At 34.9% G+C, this 20,148-nt stretch overlaps 1 protein-coding gene across 1 annotated transcript in view; it reads right to left on the bottom strand.

Annotated features, from left to right (window-relative positions):
• Positions 1 to 3,153: 3,153 nt before the first annotated feature.
• The window catches only part of LOC123654069 (voltage-dependent calcium channel subunit alpha-2/delta-3), an 85,695-nt gene continuing 68,700 nt past the window's right edge, over positions 3,154 to 20,148 (bottom strand). Inside the window, exons 7-25 of the mRNA XM_045590033.1 lie at positions 17,765 to 17,878; positions 17,340 to 17,535; positions 16,991 to 17,127; positions 16,536 to 16,616; positions 16,368 to 16,448; positions 15,635 to 15,709; positions 15,535 to 15,549; positions 15,140 to 15,250; positions 13,686 to 13,899; positions 12,728 to 12,773; positions 11,600 to 11,772; positions 10,641 to 10,731; positions 9,938 to 9,970; positions 7,212 to 7,325; positions 6,841 to 7,111; positions 6,189 to 6,555; positions 5,514 to 5,802; positions 4,692 to 4,878; positions 3,154 to 3,255 (exon numbers count right to left, since the gene is read on the bottom strand). Coding sequence (XP_045445989.1) covers positions 3,154 to 3,255; positions 4,692 to 4,878; positions 5,514 to 5,802; positions 6,189 to 6,555; positions 6,841 to 7,111; positions 7,212 to 7,325; positions 9,938 to 9,970; positions 10,641 to 10,731; positions 11,600 to 11,772; positions 12,728 to 12,773; positions 13,686 to 13,899; positions 15,140 to 15,250; positions 15,535 to 15,549; positions 15,635 to 15,709; positions 16,368 to 16,448; positions 16,536 to 16,616; positions 16,991 to 17,127; positions 17,340 to 17,535; positions 17,765 to 17,878 — 2,697 coding nt within the window. The remainder of the gene's footprint in view (positions 3,256 to 4,691; positions 4,879 to 5,513; positions 5,803 to 6,188; positions 6,556 to 6,840; positions 7,112 to 7,211; positions 7,326 to 9,937; positions 9,971 to 10,640; positions 10,732 to 11,599; positions 11,773 to 12,727; positions 12,774 to 13,685; positions 13,900 to 15,139; positions 15,251 to 15,534; positions 15,550 to 15,634; positions 15,710 to 16,367; positions 16,449 to 16,535; positions 16,617 to 16,990; positions 17,128 to 17,339; positions 17,536 to 17,764; positions 17,879 to 20,148) is intronic.

Raw genomic sequence — 20,148 nt, 5'->3', positions numbered from 1 at the left:
CAGTATTCGACTAGAATTACACTAGAGAACCATGTTCACAGTCGGCCGTGCCCAGTACACAACAACTATATCACTTAAACTAATTATAATAAAATATAATTAAAAAACAGCGACGTCGAAATTTACTTCCCATCTTCCAAAATTTTGAATATTATCTAATATCTAAAAGCGTTAACAAGATAATGATTAGTGATATGAAACAGGATACGAAATAAACAAGTAAATGTCTCGTAGAAAAGTACACCGATATACACCGATAATTGAACGTGGCATAATTTTAAAAATCACTGTTCCTTACATAAAGAATTATTGCACATATATCTTAAAACGAGCCCATTGAGACCTCCTTCCGTCTCCGAGTCTGATCTCTGACGTATACACATCGACGTTACTACCAGTGCGGTTGTTGTTTAATAAAATATTGTTCTATCTTATTTTTATTTATACTTCGAGCAGCCATCGGACACGAAAAGGAGGTCTCCAGAACTTCTAATAATATAACAATCGAAAATATTCAAAAAATCGCTTACGCTATAGTCTCATTTGGTGCCTGAATTGATATGTCCAATAACTAAACGCGAAATGAACACTAAATTCTGTCTAGCTATTATTGCGTAACTAAACGAGGTAATTGTTTCGTGTCTATACTCGTGTACATACCCGCCGCGAGGCCGCCTACGCTATAAGTATACTATATTATTATCGTTTAATACTTAGGTAAAACAATCGCCCCGCGTTCGACTGCTATGGAAGACTCGACGCTTACAAGAAGCACTTTCAATACATTACCACGCCACTCACCAGTTGAAACTATTCGACACAACGACTCCTTACTGTATTTATATCTATACAAAATGTACAATATTTCAAAAGCGTCCTCACAATTATTAACGCAGGTTGTGAGAGCACGGTATGATAAATATAGTGATAATTTCAGAACTCTGTCGGTAAATCGATCACAGTAAACAATATCTCATAACTTGTTTTATAACAGTACGTAATTTTGACAATAAGTGATCGGTTTATATGAAATAAGATAACATGTTACAATTTTTGTTATAGTCAAATAAGAGAGAGCTATGATAGTACTGTGATTTTCCCAAGACTGGACTTGCGAGCATGCTATTGTCCTTTGTTTCTTTCACGTAACGGTCCCTTATAAAATCCATAAATCATGAACGCTCTGGTTTGGCACACAATGCGAGATTTTATATATATTTGTACTATTTCAGATTATTGTTTCAAGGGTAAAAATAATTTGAAGTGGACAACAGCAAGCTCCAACTGTATTGCCGCATTATACTCGATTTTACTTTATATAATCTATATTTTATAATGTTAATATGAACGTGATTTAAGTTTCTAAATAACGTTTTATGATAGGTTACAAACAGATTATTCAATTAAAGTTTATTAGATGTTTCATTTATATATTTAACGTTACATAGCTAGGCCGTGTATATAGCGTTATGAATTCTCGTATAGAATGAGTAATGTAGATATCCGAATAATTTGTGAGGTCGACACGATTTGTTTACAATGTAGGACAGAACAAGTCGAATTCGAACTATAAACGTAGCAACACACATTAGTATATAGTAGGCCTTCAAAGGTAAATATTTACAATAAAAATGAGACCGTTTATAAAATCTCATATAGATTAGATACATTATTCGAAGATTAGACAAGTCTGCCAACAACTAGATGAATTGGAGTCGGCCGAGAGGACATCGCGAGAAATTTTGGAGCAAAAGTTAAATTTTGTTAACACCAATCAAGTAATTAAGGTTGAACGGTATTATTATAAGATTACGAGTAGCTGACCCTGCAAACATTGTTTTGCCATATATGTTATTAACCCCCTTAATCCCCCCCCCCTTTTAAAATAGGGGTATGAAAAATTGATGTTGGCCGATTCTCAGACCTACCTGATATGCACTAACATTGTGACACGAGAATTTTATATATATAATTAAGATGATGCCAGTTCTAATACAACCCTGTACAGCAATATGTTAAAATATCTAATTTACGATAAATCGAAATGATATTTTTGATGAATATAAAAATTTCGGACTATTTTAATGTCTTTTTAAATGATGGTCTTAATTTATAATATAAAGTTACGTAGCAATGAGAGTACATTTGATTTTGATGCTTTAGTACTTTCATTCTGCTCCTTATGGGACATTAAAAATGATTTTAGAGTTGACACATAGTCATTATTTAATTAACTCTACGATGCTTACTCGTCGACTCGTTAATTTAATACTAGTATTGATAATTATACACAAGCACACATAAACATAGCAAAGGAATTGCCTACAACAAAACATCTCTTATTTACAATAGAACACAATAAATCTAGGCAACTAGTAATATATTATTTTGCAATCAATTTGTTGAAACTATAATATAAAGAAATAAATCGTGTTAGGATCAACATAGGTAAATTTTTCTAAAACATTTTTTAAACGATATTATTATTATTTTACATTTATTATATTTAAATATCTATTAACATTAGCTATAATTTATAAGTTCATCAAGTTTGTGATAATCATCAATTAAATTTAACAAGATATTACCTACCTATTAAAAGTATGCGACCGCATCGTAGTTACAATATCGAAAACGTCAACTTAACGGAGGAGAAAATGTTTTAAACGTTACCTTAACCTAGTTCGAATCGATAATCCTGTCTCAAAACAAGATCAAAAGTTCACTTGGTCGGACCAAAACTTCAGTCTGTAAAATCGTCAAAACATTAAACATCTCGCAAACACTTACAAAACGCACCGCGCCGGATCTGAGGCGCGCGGTGACGCTAATTATATTAATGTTACCCGCTCGCCGCACCCCAGCTCGCCCGGACCGGCCCGGACCGACCCGTGGCTGACCGGACCGGCCCGGGCGTCCGGCGCGGGGACTCTTGCACAAAAAGGTTCATACAAACTGTCCATTCACTCTGAAACGCGAACACTTAGGTACAGTGACTGGCGAAGCTTTCGAATAGAAGACTACGAAACGACGATTCGGTAAAATTATTGTTATCTTTGATATGGAACTCGATATGGTTTTGTAGAAAGCTTCAGACGGTCGAGAGACCTGCGGTCAGATAGTGGTTTTGTGGTCGGTTTAGACGTTGGACAGTCACGTTGAGAGAGTGAAGGCGAGCCGGAAGATGACCGCGGCGACCGCGGCGAACAACGGTCTCGGGATAGCGCTGCGACTGCACGACTGTATCTCAATTTCCTGAAAGTAATAACATAATCTATTGATTGTAACATTCATATATTTCTAAGTTGAAAACTTTATCGTTTGTAGGCTGCTACAGCTACGGACCTATATTTGTATACTTAATATTAAGGTCAATTTATAACAGATCTGGCACTGATGAAATGTCATGCTTGGAGGTATTCCTAAGCATACCTCGGAACACACATGTTAGCCCCTTATACTTAAACGGTCCGAACGGTAAATATTCACAGTAATAATGTGATATGCTCATATGAGGATATCTCTCTGATATCTAGTGCGTTTGCGGTGTATGCGCCAAAATATCGGCGATTCCGGATTCGATTCTCGCTCAGGATGAATATTTGTTTTTGGGCAAATATTTCTTTCTGGTCTGGGTGTCCTTGTGGGACCACCGTACCTCGGAGAGCACGTTAGCTGTCGGTCCCGGTTGTTATCATAAATACCTCATAGCGATCGTTACTCAAAGTAGGGAATATATCCGCGTACCCGCAGTGGAGCAGCGTGGTGGATTAAGCTCAGACTCTTATTAGGATATGAATAATCTTATTGGAAGGAGAAAGAGAGGAGAGAGAGAAAGTGTTCAGCAGTGGGATGTTATAGGCTAAATCAATCAATTAAAATGGTTACATGACGTGACATGATATTGTTCTTGTTCCCTGGTTCTTAGTAGAGAAAATGGCACAGCAGAGGTATATTTATAGAAAATTACAGAAGGGCAGATATTTTCGCTAGACTTCTGTGAGAATGGGAGCGCTGTAAACGTGATTACTATATTGAGAAAACGGTTAGTTTTACTTACGAACCCTTAAATTTAAAACAAGACGTGTTCTAAATTTAACAGTTCTAAAGTAAAACGAATCGTTAATATAGCAATCGGACATAAATCAGTGGCAAACGCAGTGTGAGATGTTTTCTGGCCTGCTGAACTAACGATTTACGTAAAATTGCTGGTGGAGGTTGGATGAGGATTACGAAGAATCGGCACGTTTGGTGCTTATTTGGGGAAATCATATGTCCAAAAGTGGACTGTGATAGTCTGAAGAGAGAGAGAGAGGTTGGCAAAGTATATTTGTCGGCCTACTTGATGGTAAGCGGTTACTCTAGTCTATAGACGTCTGCAACACTAGAAGTATCGCAAGCCCATTGTTGATCCTATCCTCCTCAAGAGCTCTGGCGATCTTATTAGCAACAGGAATACAACACTACTTGAGAGCCGTATCATTTAGCTGCGATCTTCTGTAAGGTTAAGGCACTTCCCCGGGCGGAATGCACAAGATAAAGTGAATCTGGAGTTAGTTTTTTCAAATCACTCAGCGAGCCCTTTATTTTGATACCCATACTGTAGGACAACATAAAAAGTCCGCCATATCGGTATTGGGCAGGAGATATCCCGCCGTGCCCTACCTCGACGAACGCAAAGCAAGCGGTACCTCGGGGTGGTAGGACACGCAGGCGGGCGGGCGGCGGCGCGGCAGCGCGCGCGGCGCGCGGCGGCAGGCGGCGCGCGCCGGCGCCTCGCGCGCGCGCACGTCCAGGCGCTTGGCGCCGCACGGGCACAGCGTGTCCACCACCAGCAGGATCAGGTTGCTGTGCGGGATCTTCTGCACGCTGAACGGCCTGCACGTCACAAGCTCGATCATTGACGATGCACAGTGTTCTTGAATTGATACATCGCTTGGTATTTTATAAGAACGCGGGTCGATACACAAAAAAAAATGTATGTCTGTCTGTCGGTGGATAATGAAAGCATATTTTTTTCGTCTTTAAAGAATTAATGTTTAACAAGTTTTAATAAGGTACTTACTAAATCGTGAAAGTTTTTCTCTTCTCAACTATTTGGATGGTATAATATAGTACTCGTAAATATTCAGATAATTATGCTTTAAAGTCTACGCGGTAGAGGTAGTATATATTTTACCCGTTGGGGCAGTTTGTAGTGGCCCTGCTTTCTGCTCCGCGGGTTGCGGGTTCGATTCCCACCTGAGTCTGGATGCAATATTGGTATTTATGTATTTATTATTTCTATGCGTATTTATTAATAATAAAAAATAAAAAATAGGTATATCAGTCGACTATTACCTATATAACACAAGCATTAAGTTGTTTACCATAGGAACAGATGACCGTGTGTATGTTATAAGATAAGATTTGATTTTATACATGTTGTAAAAATCTAATTTGAAAGCATTTTCTTTTAATAAAAATAAATACCAATAAAAATTATTATTTGAGTAAAACAACAACAAAGTTACCTTTCGCATCCGGAGTTATGACAGTTGGTGAGTTTCCCCTTGAGCGGTTGCGCGGCATTGAGGCGGCCGGACTGCAAGGTGAAGAGCTCCGCGCTGGTGTCGCAGGGGCGCACGGCGGCCGAGCGCACGGCGGAGCGCGGCGGCTCGCGCGCCGGCCCGGGGCTCGCGGCCGGGGCGCCGCCCTCGCGAGACACCTCCCCTAGCCCGTCTATAATGATCTCGTAGGTTCCACGGTCTCGGTCCGGGTCGTCCTCGTTCTCCATATCCTCGTTTTCGTAATCTTCGTAGTCTTAAAGAAACGTTTAGCATTTTTAGGTTTCGTTCCTTGATCATCGACTGATTCATCATTATCATCGTTTCACTGAGGTAGGGCACAGGAGGAAATATCTGGAATGGAGCAGGCCGACTGGGGAAGTACCTCGACCTTACAGAAGATCACAGCTAAATAATGCTGCTTTAAAGCAGCGTTGTGTTCCTGTGTTGCGTGAGGTGACCAGAGCTCCTGGGAGATTGAGGATAGGGTCGGCAACACACTTGCGATGCTTCTGGTGTTGCAAGCGTCTATAAGCTACGCTAATCGCTTACCATTAGATGAGTCGCACGCTTGTTAGCTGACCTAGTCGTATAAAAAAATTGTAACTTTAAACTACAACTGTTTAACAGTGTATAATATACCTAAATCTTCTTCGGTGTGTGCACGAGGACGCGCTTGTATGGTCTCCCATAACGGAAACCAAACTGCTAGCAAATTTATCACGTATCTACCAAGCCAGGACAACGGTTTCATAGGTGTCAACTTGTTGCCGTCCCCACTGAAGGGATTCCTTGAATCTGGGCATCGACCCTGATGGTCGTGTACCGTCACCTTTTTGTAAATTCTATCTTGTACAAGAGAATCCATTATAGTTCCATCCACCTGGCCAAAGAATCTACCCGTTTGGGAGAGATCTTCTGATAAAATTATAAAACCGTTGTCATCTAGAATGTAGCAGTCCAACTCGTCACCGGCGCATGTCTTCTTACAAACACTTCCCGGTGTACACTGTTAATAACAAATCCTAATATTTAATATTACTAATAACAAGAAATCGACGTTAATTTTAAAATTTTCGTATTTTCACATCTTTCGTGCTTAAGTGGACATTTAAAAATTATATTAATTCTATGTTAATGCTCATTCAAAATATTACAGATTTATTTATTGAGATATAGAATAGTACGAATTTTAATCATAGCATAATTGACTGTTGTTTATGAATTTCATTGTAAGTTATATTTTGTCGTGAGAGTATAAAGCTATGAATAGTAACAGTAAGGGTAAACGAACCGTTGATGTAACGTTTAAGAAATGTTTCGCTAGCGAGTCCAGTTGAAAGTACAATCCGACGACGGCCGCTGGAGCTCTATGCCCTCTAGATTCTACGAATACTGCATGAGTTGCGAGAACAAGAGGAGGTTTCCCACTAAAATCTTCCGGCTCCGAACCATCGCGAAAGGGAACCGAGTAGACGAAACTTTCTGGTTCAATGGAGTGATGTTCTACGGCGCGGCGGTACCATTCGGAGTCGTATGCACGCGCATATTTTTCGCTGAAATGTCTGGAAATAGATTTATGTATTTTTAATGCAGTAGCTTACAAATAAAATTAAAAAAAAAAAAATTAATGTATTTACAAATTAGTTACATAATTATACTTACGGTTCAGAAGAGTCAGATGACCTTGAGCTATTGATATTTTCATTCCACTTGAGAAGGCCGCTTCTAGTAGCGATGAAAGACAAATTCACCACAAACTTGTGAAAACGCCCTTGTCTGTAAAAATATCAGTTCTATCTTACAAAAGGAACTTGCCTATAGGTTTTCATAATAAAAATAGCATCTGATATAAAAGTTTCACATCCATTTACATAATTATACATTAATAAATGCAAGTTATAATTTTTTTCGTTACACTACTGTTTCATTACATAATTGTAAAATAACATTACAATTTTCCGATTTATTTTGAATTTAAACATTTTTAAATCACAGCTTTGTCTTTTCTAATGTAGAAACAATAATCTTTCATTTTGAAATAACGTTAAATCGTTATTTAATTAATTATTTTAATAATATAATTGAGTAAGGGTAATCAAACATCAATGAATATAAATATAAAAGAAGTTTACATGACATAATTGTTTTTTTCGAAAACGAAAAAAAAACCGACTTCAATTACATCGACGAGTAATACAAGATAAGTAGATAGAAAATTCCGTAATCGGAACAAACGAAGTAATCGTAATGGCTTCTAAAGAAAGTGTTAGTTTTATATAAAATCATAAACCTAGTCAAGATAGTGATTATTCTTATAGAGCAGTTTCAAAAATCTTGTATGAGAAATAGTTTCGGTTTAAAAAAAAAAAAACTCGAATCTTCGACCGTTCCTAAGCTTAATGCTTGCGATTTCTTAATCTTATAATGTTTACTCAGTTCATACATCAGGTGTGATTTAAAGTTATGATAATAAAAACCATAGCTTTTAACATGACTCTCCTTTTATTTCTTGGTTGACATTTGAAGTATCTACGTGTAAAGACTATTATCGCACCCAGCACAGAGAGGATCTCAGGGGATCTTGAAGATAATGAGTATCCTTTGTATATCATTGCAAACGACTGTGTTTCTGTTAAATGTGGTTCTTATATTGTACACATTACCATCTCCGTAGATGATATAAGGGGGAACAACACTTTACATATAATAATGTCTGGTTAATGCTCTGACCAACTTAAACTTCTTAGACTATACGTGGACATCTATAGTATGTGCAACCAACAATTATAAAAAGGGAATTCTTCTAATATTTGAACCATTTCAACACAAGTTTTACTAATACGAGTAGGTTGAATGCATATAAGTAGGTATTTATGACGGTTCTCATTAAGTTAATATTTTAAAAACAATTCATTTTTCAACAGTTTGCCATTGCTGTCATTGTTTGAGTGCTATGCTTATTTTTCAAGCTTTTAAATTTTTTTTTTCATGAAAAATTAATTTATCATCACACCGAATCTTGCTAGCTCTTAGGCGGGTTTGCAATGTACCCAATTTTCAGAATAACTTTTATCTAATTATGCATTAGCGGAGCAACCGGTTCGTAGGATAAAGTTTTGGAGTCAAGAACTTTTTTTAATATCTATTTATACGTTTATATTATCCTATATACGTTTTATTAATCGTAAATAAATCCGTATTTGTAAATAACGCAATGTATAAGTTTTACATATTAGAAAACAAACGAATTACGAAATTCGAAACATATACATTACAATTCAAAAACTTGAGTTTATGTTGAGTTTGGAGTTTCTAACCAAAAGTCGACTATTTGGGATCAAAGTGGCCAGTTCTAGTAAACGTCAAATTCCAATGTAAGGGCCTAATAGTATAAAATTACATACTGCGTGATACAACATTTTTGGTGTGTCGAAGTTTGTCTATAATTGATTTGAAGAGGATATATATTATAATATTTCCCTCATATCTTAAAAAATACATTGAAACTTTTTAAGTACTAAAAATGTATGTACATTTAAGACCTAAAATTTTGTTTATGTTTATAATAATACCTTATATATAATACCAAACCCTTATTGCTTTTAATTCCTTACATTATAACATAGTAATGTCAAAAATCCATTGTCCAAGCTAGCTAGAAAACTCTTTAGGAATAAAACAACATTATTTCTACCATAAAATTACCTTTATCCTTGGCCGCTTAGTAAAATTTGAAAAGCAATCGCATCGTATACGTTACGAAATACCCTAATCTCTACAGACTCCAGACTGACATAATTAATAATACACAGATTTGTTTCCCAATAAAAAATAAAAATATGTTTAAACAATTAATAAAAAGATTTTTTAAAGTTTTTTATTTTATTTTATGCATATTGCTTTTCATAAAAAAAAAATATACTTAAGACTTTTTTAAGAATACAAGTGAAAACGTTCATAAGGGACATTGATTTTTTAGCACTACATTGTACGCCACTTATATCGTTGCGATTGTGCAAGCTGATGACGATATGTCAAAGATATTATTCATCAAGAACACACCTCGAGGTTGAGGCACATAAAAATCATGATCTAGCCGCTATGGTTTTTAAATGGAATACTCATCTATATAAAGGGATAAAGGGAAAAGTGGGTTAATTTACGCAATTAGAATATTCTTATCTCTAAGCGTTTTTAAAGGAACTAAATCATATAGCCTACAAATTAGACAATACTCAATTTCACGCAAAAACTCCTAGGGTCTTACAGGTCCACACAGTTCTTTTAATCTACTTTTTAAAACATTTTTATCGTTATCTAATTAGCATCGATTGTCTAATTGCTTATCTATGCGAAAAGTTAAAATGGATTAGTTTCTTTTACTGTACCTTGCAAGTAGAACCATTAATGTCGCTATCGGGCTATTCGTGTAAAACATATAGAAATTAGTGATCAAAATAAAATTAAAATAAAGTGCATTTAGGTGTTACTTAAAATCTATGTGTGCAAGTGTTGCATGCAACATTTACGGCCGGTCTCAATAATTTACAAATAGTTAAACTCCACCATCTACTAGCTTTTCTACATGTTTTTTGACATCTAATTATTTTTTTTTCTCATATATAATTATAAATGGTACATTGAACTAATAACATTAAATATTTATGGACTCTTTTACCCAATGAGATAAACATCTAAATATAATAGATACGAGTACGTTATTTTGAAATAATATAATATTTTAAGCTGAACAGTTTTTTTTTTCTGTTGCTCTGCCTGTCTGTAGACTTGACAGATGGACAATTTTAAGTAGGTACAAAATCCAATCTATTCCACTTTTTCGACAGGCAAGTTTCAACATGACTTCAGTGACAGCTAATATTATAAAAATATGATATCTAATTTAACAAGTTATTGAAGGTACATTATGTTATTGAAACCGGCCATTAAACAGTTTGTCGATGACAAATTCCATTCTATTCTTTTCCATAAAATTTTGTGGCTTTAATAGTTTGAATTGTTCTGTTTTATATTGGTAATAAAGACTTTATTAAAACCAATAATCATGCTATTTATTTTGATGTTACTTACTGAGAGTGATGGCTCGTATGTCCAGTGTGAGCGTCCAATTCTTTTATTACCATTGCATCCCGTACTAAGGATTGCACTAATGTTTTATCACCTGTGCAAAAAAAAATATATATTTTATTTTGGAAGCCCTGATACAACCGTTTAACTGTTTCCTAATCAATTTATCAATATTATTGAGAGTAGTAATGTTATTGTAATTGCACGTCTCCAAGGATGCTGTGCTTTACTTTTACAAAATAAAAATTACGGGAAGCGCCTACACTAAAAACTCTATATTTTTATAACAATGCATTAATATGCTATAATATAAAACCCTGTTAGAACCACTTGACTTTATTATTATATATTATGTCAGGAAACTATTGATTTAAAATGCTATTGAATATGAAGGTCGAAATATTCTTTTATTTTTTACAATAAACATCTGCACGCTTCCAAGGCTGTGCTTTATTTTATATTTTTATGCTATTATCAGATATTAAATAATTGAAACTCAAATCTTCTTTCGACAGTAATAAAGGACATACAATATCGGACATACCTATATTAAGCATTCAAAAGAGGCTTACATTCAGAAAATTATTCGTTTTGCTCGAGTACCTTTAAATTTCGAACACGACATGTTCTTATTTTAATGTTTTGTACGCAAAACGAATCGTTTTCTAAATGAATACGAAATAATAATAAAAAATAACGATAAGCGCCACACACTCAACGGTCTCCACTAGCATCTGCTCCAGCCAAGCACAAACGCCCAGGCCACGGCAAACATCTATATGGCGAACATAAATGTAAGCCATGTGTGGGAATGGAACCCGTATCCGTCAACGCAACAGCCACAATCCAACGCAGCGACCACTTCGCTAACGCGTCGACGAAAATGTTTCAAATTTAACGCATCGTAAGCAAAACGAATCGTTTTCATAATGTAGAAACCGGGCCTTAATTTATGTACTCACAGTAATAGGCGTCGCGGTCTTGCTTCTTGTGCGCGTTGTGTAGCGTGAGCGCACGCGGCCGCAGAGACATCCACTTCCAGCCGGGCCGGCCGGTGCGCGTCAGGAAGTGCACCAGCTGTTCCTCCGCCGACGTGAACGTTTGCTCCGATGTTGATGCATATTCGCAATACACCCTGATAGAATTCATTATAATTGACTTGACTTAATTGTAAGGAAACAACTTTTTCGGATTTTATCGTGGTTTATTAAGTTTTTGATGCCAAACGTTTTGGATATTTTACAGCAAACATGGTCACGAGAGGATTCTCTATATCTCTATATTCGCCAAACCACAGTGAAGCGGTGTGGTAGATTAAGCTCAATCCTTCTTCTACGTGAAGAAAGGGACCTAGGCCCAGCTGTGGGATGTTATAGATTGAATGCCGCTCTATATTTGTAAAATGAATCGTCAAAATGTAGAGGTATACCTGCATTACTTTTGAACGAATGCACAAAATTTAGTAAGTGTTTCCGGTTACCTTAGTGTCGGGAAGGTTTTTAAACTGATAGAGTTAATAGTAATGGACACACCATTTATAAAATGTATATAGTGCAAAATTTATGAACAAATGCAGCAAAAAAATTAAATATTTTTTCCTAAGATCGGCAAACAAGGGTACGGCTCACCTTATAGTAAGCAATTACCATAGCTTATAGACACCTACTACACCAGAAATATCGTAAGGGTGTTGGCGACCCTACCCCCAATACCCCCAGGAGCTCTGGTTACTTTGCTCATCACAGGAACACAACACTGCTTGAAAGCAGTATTATTTAGCTGTGATCTTCTGTAAGGTCGAGGTACTTCCCCAGTCGGGCTGCTCCATATTTAGAGCAGGAATTTTTCTGCTGTGCCCTACTTTAGTTGAAATTAGCAGCACCGTCTAGTAGCTTGTTTAGGAACTAATGATCGACCATGCATATATAGCTGTGATCTTCTTTAAAATCAAGGTACATCCTCAGTCGGGATACTCGAGATATTGAGCAGGATATTTCAAGCTGTGCCCTACCTGAGTACTTAAATTTATATTCAAAGGATATAAAAACTGTAGATTTATCTTCCTAATAAACATGAATAAATAAACTCACCAGTCGGGATGAATTTTCCAGTTATCGCCTTTAAAGTATTCTGTGACTGTGTGAAAAAAATAACAACTTATATTAATATTTATCATCATATATATTAAAACGTTAAAGTTAAGATGTTTGCCTCCCTTTTTCGCAAAAACCTCACAATTACGCCACATAAATTATTTCTTATTTTAGATCATTGCTTGCTCTACCGATATCCACAACAAAAAAAATATTATTGAATTTGTTTTTTTAAATTAATTAATTATTAAAATTATATATATGACGGTTTTAATTTTAAAACAACGTCAACGACGTATATAATGTAACGTGACAGTCGGTAATTTTTTTTCTTATTTAGTGCGAGTTATTCATACGGGTATGATAGGAAATTCGCAAAACATTCGCAATAACATAAAAGTGTGAAGGACCTCCATCTCATGTTGGAACTTGTTTAGTAGGTTTTTTTACAAATACACAGATAGGTATGAGGTTTGAATGATTCAAAACTTCTATTAATAAGAAAATTAAACGCTGCAATGTATGTACGCGCATAAGTTTCGAATGACTGCACCAATTTAAATAATTTTTCTCTTTAAGCGTTATCAGCGTTGTCAGGACACATTAAATATTAAATCATATTAAAAAAAAAATTAAAAAAAGACAATTTATTGACCAATTTTTTTTTCTTTGTTTGTCATTTGTCAAGACAAAGTTTTTATAAAAAAAAAACGAGTGTGATTTAAGCCACATGACTGAAGTAAAACTTTCTATCTCCCACTCAACTTCCGTTCGCTTCGCCCGATCACTCTTCTCGTAACGCTCTCATCACGCATTCACCAGCTTACTCCCGAAGTCAAGCGTGCGTAAGTTTTACTTCAAAAAGTAAAAGCAATCAATATTTTCACCATTCACCTGGTCTGTTGGAGATAAATAAGTTTTAAAGGATATAAGGATACATTGATGTGAGAATTACCATTGATAGGGCTGTGCTTGATCTCCTGCTCGGCCTGCAGCTCGTACATGCCGTACCCGTCCGGCAGCACGGCGGCCAGCGAGTACGGCGTGCCCTCCACTGGGCTGTAGAAGTAGCGCTGCCTCCGAGTCGACACGCGTCGCATGCCATCGTACTGGACTTTCACACCCATCTCAGTCTCCCCCTCGCGCTGCTCTATCATGTCATGTCGCAACTAGTGGACAAAAATAGTATTGTTTATTGTATCCAAGTAATGCTGCCTGCAGATGGACAAGCGGCGCATGCCTTCCTATTAGACCTTTACCACTCATCTCTGTCTCCCCTCCGCGTTGCTCTATCCTCTCATGTTTCAACTGGTTAACGAAAATCATATCTATATTTGTCTATACTGATGATGATGATTCAGCCTATAACATCCCATCTGCTGGGGAAAAGGCTTTTTTCTTCCTACATTATTAAATTAAAAATCTGCCACTATTGGTCGTATATATAGTCTTATTATTTTAAATACGCGTTGGCGTTTCAGTCACAGCACTGTTCTGTGGCTGTTGCGCTGGCGGTTGCGTGTTCGATCCCCGCACATTACCATACAGATGCCATGAGATGATGTGTACACCTGACAGCGATCGTTACTCATAGTATATAGCTTATCTGGCAATCCGCATTGGTGGATTAAGCTCTAATCCTTCTCCTACATGGGGAAAGAGACCTATGCGCAGTAGTGGAAGATTACAAGTAATAGCAAGCGATATTTTAAATAATTTTTAACTCAGTCTTTCAAGACAGATTCTTGTTCATCAGATACAAGGCCATATTGGCCATTAGTAATTAATGAGAAAGTATTATAATATTATTATTAATACTAGCGACCCGCCCCGGCTTCGCACGGGTGCAATACTAATACTAAATATACTACAGAATGTCTTTATTTATAGTGTGAAGCTAGCTTATAGCATGGTTATTAAGTTAATAACAACATAATATGCGTCGTAAGATTACACGTTGTTACAGAATGCGTTGAAGAAATAAAGGTTCACTACTCGTTCTCCGTAGGTGATAGCGTGATAATATGTAGCCTATATGTTGACCCGATTTCATAATATTATTCGTGCCAAATTTGAAGTAAATCCATGCAGTACTTTTTGAGTTTATCCCGGACATACATACAGACAAACAGACAAACAGACAAAAATTCTAAAAATTATATTTTTGGCTTCGGTATCGATTGTAAATCACACCCCAAGTATTCTTTAAAAAAAATATTCAATGTACAGTTTTGACTTCCTTACCATTTCATTATATGTATAGATAATTAATGTATTTAAATCTACCATAATATTTAAGTATTCGAATACATTGAATTTATATTTAATTATGACCATATACGAAGTCTTAGTATCTAGTTTTAATTTTGTAAAATTAATGCAATAGTCATATATTTGTAATATACTTACATCAAGAAGAAGAGATGTTAGATTGACTCGAGGATTGTCTTCTGAGTCAACTAGAAGCTCTACGTCTGTTATATCGACGCTGGAGTACAGAGGTCGTAGCGTTTCCGTGTACTGTAGTGAAGAACGGAAGACACATTAATAACTAAATATATTAGTTTTTGTCTAATACAAGTTTTTACAGTCGATTTGTGTTAAGAAAATAGTGATTTATTGCTGTCGAGAGCGCTTGATTGAAGAGTTAACTTCCACTGATAAAATTTGAAGACGTCGTTCTAATTTACTATGATTTAGTTGATCAAGGGGCGTGAGCTTGATAACAGAGATAAATCATTATTTTCTTAACGATAGGTATAAGTCTAATCAAACAAGTAAATCAATAATTTTTTCTTTCTTACCTCCTCATTGGTGTGCTGAAACAAAATAATTATAAAATTATTATTTGAACCAAAGTTCGTGTTTAATAAATTTTATTAAATCAAAGTAAAAGAAACTTACCAAAGGCCTTAGATCAGGATGATACAAAACATGCCCGTTGTTATCCACCATAAATGAGTATCCATTTACGCCTAACTGTAAAAAATATTTTTCGATTAATGATTATATTACCCTATATAATTAAAATTTAGTTTCTAATGCTTGTTTTTTTACATTCAAAGTTGACTTTATGAAAGTTTAGTTTTTTAAACATATGTATTGAAGTTTACTCCTTAAAAACCGATTTTCATATAAGGCCCTCAGTACGGAAAAAATATGAGGAAAAATCTACTAAATGAATAACCTCGTTACGTTTTTGTGCACCATCTCCAACCCAATATTTGATTCGTTTATTTACTATTTGATATGGTATTTATATTTTTCTTAGACTAGTAAGCCTTTTTTATGCCTGTTTAGACAGTCAATCTGAAGGAGTAAACTCCAGTCATGCGTCGAAGGTGACACACACATTTTTTTAAATTATTGTTTAGTTATATCTACGATTTTATTTTTTGTGTTACCCACACATTAGGGATTCTAAACATTTTTGAATATCATATCAATCTCCGACACGGTCAGTCGGAGACGCCGGTTCGAACCCCGCTGGAGCGATCAATTTTTGATATGATATTCAAAAATATTGTTTAGTTGTCTAGTAACGTACAGTATAATGGGAGAGTAGAAGATATGTGAGCTATTTGTATGTGAAAAAATGTCGATCAATTAAATTTTATTTTGCTAGCCAAAATTGAACCTTATATGGTGGCACGAGCTTCTTAATTTGATCGACAGGAACGTCGGTACCAACTACTCCGAGTAAGTTGGCTTCTCTTTGCTGAAAAAGACACATTTAATCAGTAAGACTTTTCTTACTCATATCTTAAAAAGATAGAACAATTTTTAATAGATAAAAGATATGTACCGTACGATTTCTCCTGTCGAAAATTGGAACTGAGACGGATGTCATCAATTGCCCCATACCGTCATCGTCCAGACTGCTGCTCTGTTTTGTGCAATAAATTTCCAACCATCAATTTTTAATTTGGTTTTTGACGAATAAGGTAAAATAAATTGGATAAAAGAAATAAATTGGTGGTATTTTGTATGCAGAATGTTGAGTGGTGAGTTAACAAATCAGAAACAAGTTTTTATAGAATCAATATCTTTACAAAGATATTATTAACGTAGAGAGCAACTGTATTTTCGAGGAAATAACCATAACTAGTATGCGTGAGTATGTTAAATAAGTGATCACTGGCGCATAATTGGAGCGATAGAAAAAATTAATTAACAACAGATATGACAGGAGTCAGGGACGGAGTGGAGATAATGGGGGAGAGAAGATGTTGTTGGCTTCTTATGTTATGTAATATTTACCCTTCCACCGACATAAACGGGGCTCCAGTGCACTGGGTGTATGGTTTGGTACATGACCATCGGTCGTGCCAGCACTTCCATGAAGTGGAGCACTTTACCACGAATCTCCCCGTGGTCATTGATTGTAACGTGGAAACCTTATAACAATAAAAATATTTTTAAGGCATATAATTAAAAATGTAGTACTTTCATTTACTTCTTTCGGCAATAAGAAAGCCATTTCAAAACAATTGATCGATTTTCCTTTAAATTTAACCAAAGATGGTAAGTTAAATTTGAAGAGCGTCATCTAAAATGGTCTATATATCTAACCTAGCCTTACCTTAAACAACCTACACGTCTTACTAACCTTTATTTGTGCAAGCCATGTCCATCATATTATGGCCGGAAGCCGCATCTCCCCCCACACGATAAGTGAAGATGCGCACAGGCATATGCGGCCAGTTCCATGTACGGAACACGGCCTTTACTCCCCCTGCACCGCCGCCCGCCCCCACCACTGCTATCGCTTGGTTACACTGACATCCTTGACCAGTGCGGTTATACTGTGTGTACACATAAAATTACATTGAAGTAACATTAATAATGGTAAAAAGTTATTTTAGAATTTTCATAATTATAACTCGTATCTTACACTTTAAGTCAGGTAAATCTTGTTGTACTAATCGTTTAAACCTATTGTATATTAATAGCAATACTTTAAGATCACAATGTATCGATAAAAAAGGTCAACGAGACTAAGAGTTAACGTTCTATACAAAAGAGTTTTTATACCCGTTGGAGTATCGCAAAGGCCGTGGTGAGAGCGCCGGTGAGGTTGGCAGCGCCACCTGACGCCTCAGATGCCCACAGCGCACTTTTCAACTCCCGTATAGTTTCAGGTACAGCCTGAAAGACGTGATTTAACAATATCTTTTCCTATAGATAGAGATCCTATCTATAGACAAAATAATGTGTTTAGTATTTTTTTAAATAGCAGGCAGGAAGATTTTTTTTAATAATTGTATATAATGTTCTAGGTATATTATTATTTAATTTATTATCTTTCTAAAGAATCTACGACAATTACCAAAAGAAAGTGAAACTGTACTATCTTGTAGTAATAATCTCAATGAAAACAAAATCAGGCAATTTTATAATTAATTATATTGTTGGGGTATGTATAACTAAAAAGACATTGTCACATAAATGGGACTTCGTAACTTCGGACCAGCTCGATTGTATATTTAGACTGTACTAGTAAAATAATGAAAAAGCTTTGATTTTATTCGTAAAAAAGTGCCTTATATGTTTTTTTTTCTGTTAACTTTAAACGCTGATTAGGAGAGAATGCCACTAGGCACTAATTCCGTTATTCTTCCAACTGTTTTATTTGAAAATGTTTGTTCATAAAGTTTTTAAATAAATAAATCGATTACATATTATTTTTAACGTAAAAGTAAGTTTGTTGGTACTAGAGAGCCTCTATAATAGCCGAGAGTATTCCCTCCCCCTGTGAAGGTTAAAAAAACTTGAGAGGGCCAAGGATTAATGTAACGAATCCATTTTGATGTATTGCTCGGTTATGTGTATTAATAAAATATATAATTTCATAATTTATTACAGTTATATGGAAGAGTTACTACAATATTGCATTTAAATATTTATTTGATAGAAAGTTATTTATTTATATTGTTAAGATAATTAATTAAATCAACACATGTGGAAACTTTCGTTTCACGTGGGACTTCTTTAGCAGAAAATATTTACAAAATCTTTAAATTTACTCTAGTATGTAATCTTTCTATACATCTTTAAGTCTATTGATAATCGACTACATCAGAGTATTAATTTTTTGTATTCGTTATGTTTTGTTGGTATTGCTAAAGAAAAAAAAAAAGATATATTCACGAAATAAAAATAGGGCAGTACAAAGTTCGCCAGTTCAGATAGTAAGATATAAAAATGTCCACAAAATTTTGGAATATACAAAAACATTCATTAATATCGTGTATATTCTACAATTAGTGCTTGTATTTTGATTCTTTAAATCTGTAGGTATTATTTGCAATGTCAGTACAAAGTTTCCTTTTATAGAGTTAGCTATATTTCTCATTAGATTACCATCCATATAGTAAAATATATTTTTCATGTAGTGCATTGGGGTTCAACACTTAATTATTATTCTTAAGAGCCATTTCACAATTATACGCTCTGCGAGTTTAGGTAAATTTGGTCGCATCGGGCGAATCGTACGAGCCGCGCGATCTTTGTGCTAGTGAGTATAGTGTGACAACCAAAAGACCATCTTGATCATTTTCTAATGTATAATAAAAATTAATAACTATGGTATAAAATGTTTTTTACATAATTAATTTGTTAAAAATTTCAAGTATGTTATATAACAACAGTCAATAAATTTAAAATAAAAATAAAAAATCAATTTTATGAAACAATTTTTTTTTAATTGATTTAGTTTTTTCAGTTTACGAATGAATCTAATATTTACGATATGAATAAAATAGAATTTTATGACATCGACACCGACAAACATATTAAATAACAAATAACAAGACAAACAGATTGAAATGCCTATTTGTATTGATAGTGTGAGAAAAGAAAATTAAATTATACATTTGTTTACAGAAATTATCATTATATTATTTTACAGTCATTTTCGTAATATGGTTTTATTTTTATGAAAGTATCAAATACGGTTTATCACACTATAACAACAGGCGCTTGGCGCGTTTGAGCGAAAGAGACGGCTGCGCAGAATTTGGCGTGGACCTTACCTCTAAGAGCGCTAGCGCTCGACTGATTTACTGGGCTTGATGTGTAGTAATATATACTATATTTTTATTATTTAATATAAAATGTATTAAAAATAATCACATCTTTTAATTATTATTTTTTTATTCCTTAATGATGTAAGTTTACTTTGATGAAGATAGTTCGTTAAAATTTCTTAGTTTTCTAAGAGCAATATCGCTTTTAAAATTGTACTTATATGGAAAATATTCGTAACTTTAAATTTTTTTTATCGTTTAATAGAGATACAAATGGAATAAAAATCTATAATAGTGTGCAACAAAATTATATTCCACATATTATGATATTTTTTAAAAATGGTTTCAACGTAGAGGTTATTGAAAAGTAGGACTTCAAAGTATACATTG

Source organism: Melitaea cinxia, chromosome 1 (genome assembly GCF_905220565.1).
Source record: "Melitaea cinxia chromosome 1, ilMelCinx1.1, whole genome shotgun sequence".
Taxonomy (NCBI): domain Eukaryota; kingdom Metazoa; phylum Arthropoda; class Insecta; order Lepidoptera; family Nymphalidae; genus Melitaea; species Melitaea cinxia.
The sequence above is the reverse complement of the archived record's forward strand: the minus strand, read 5'-3'. Positions and strand labels throughout refer to the sequence as shown.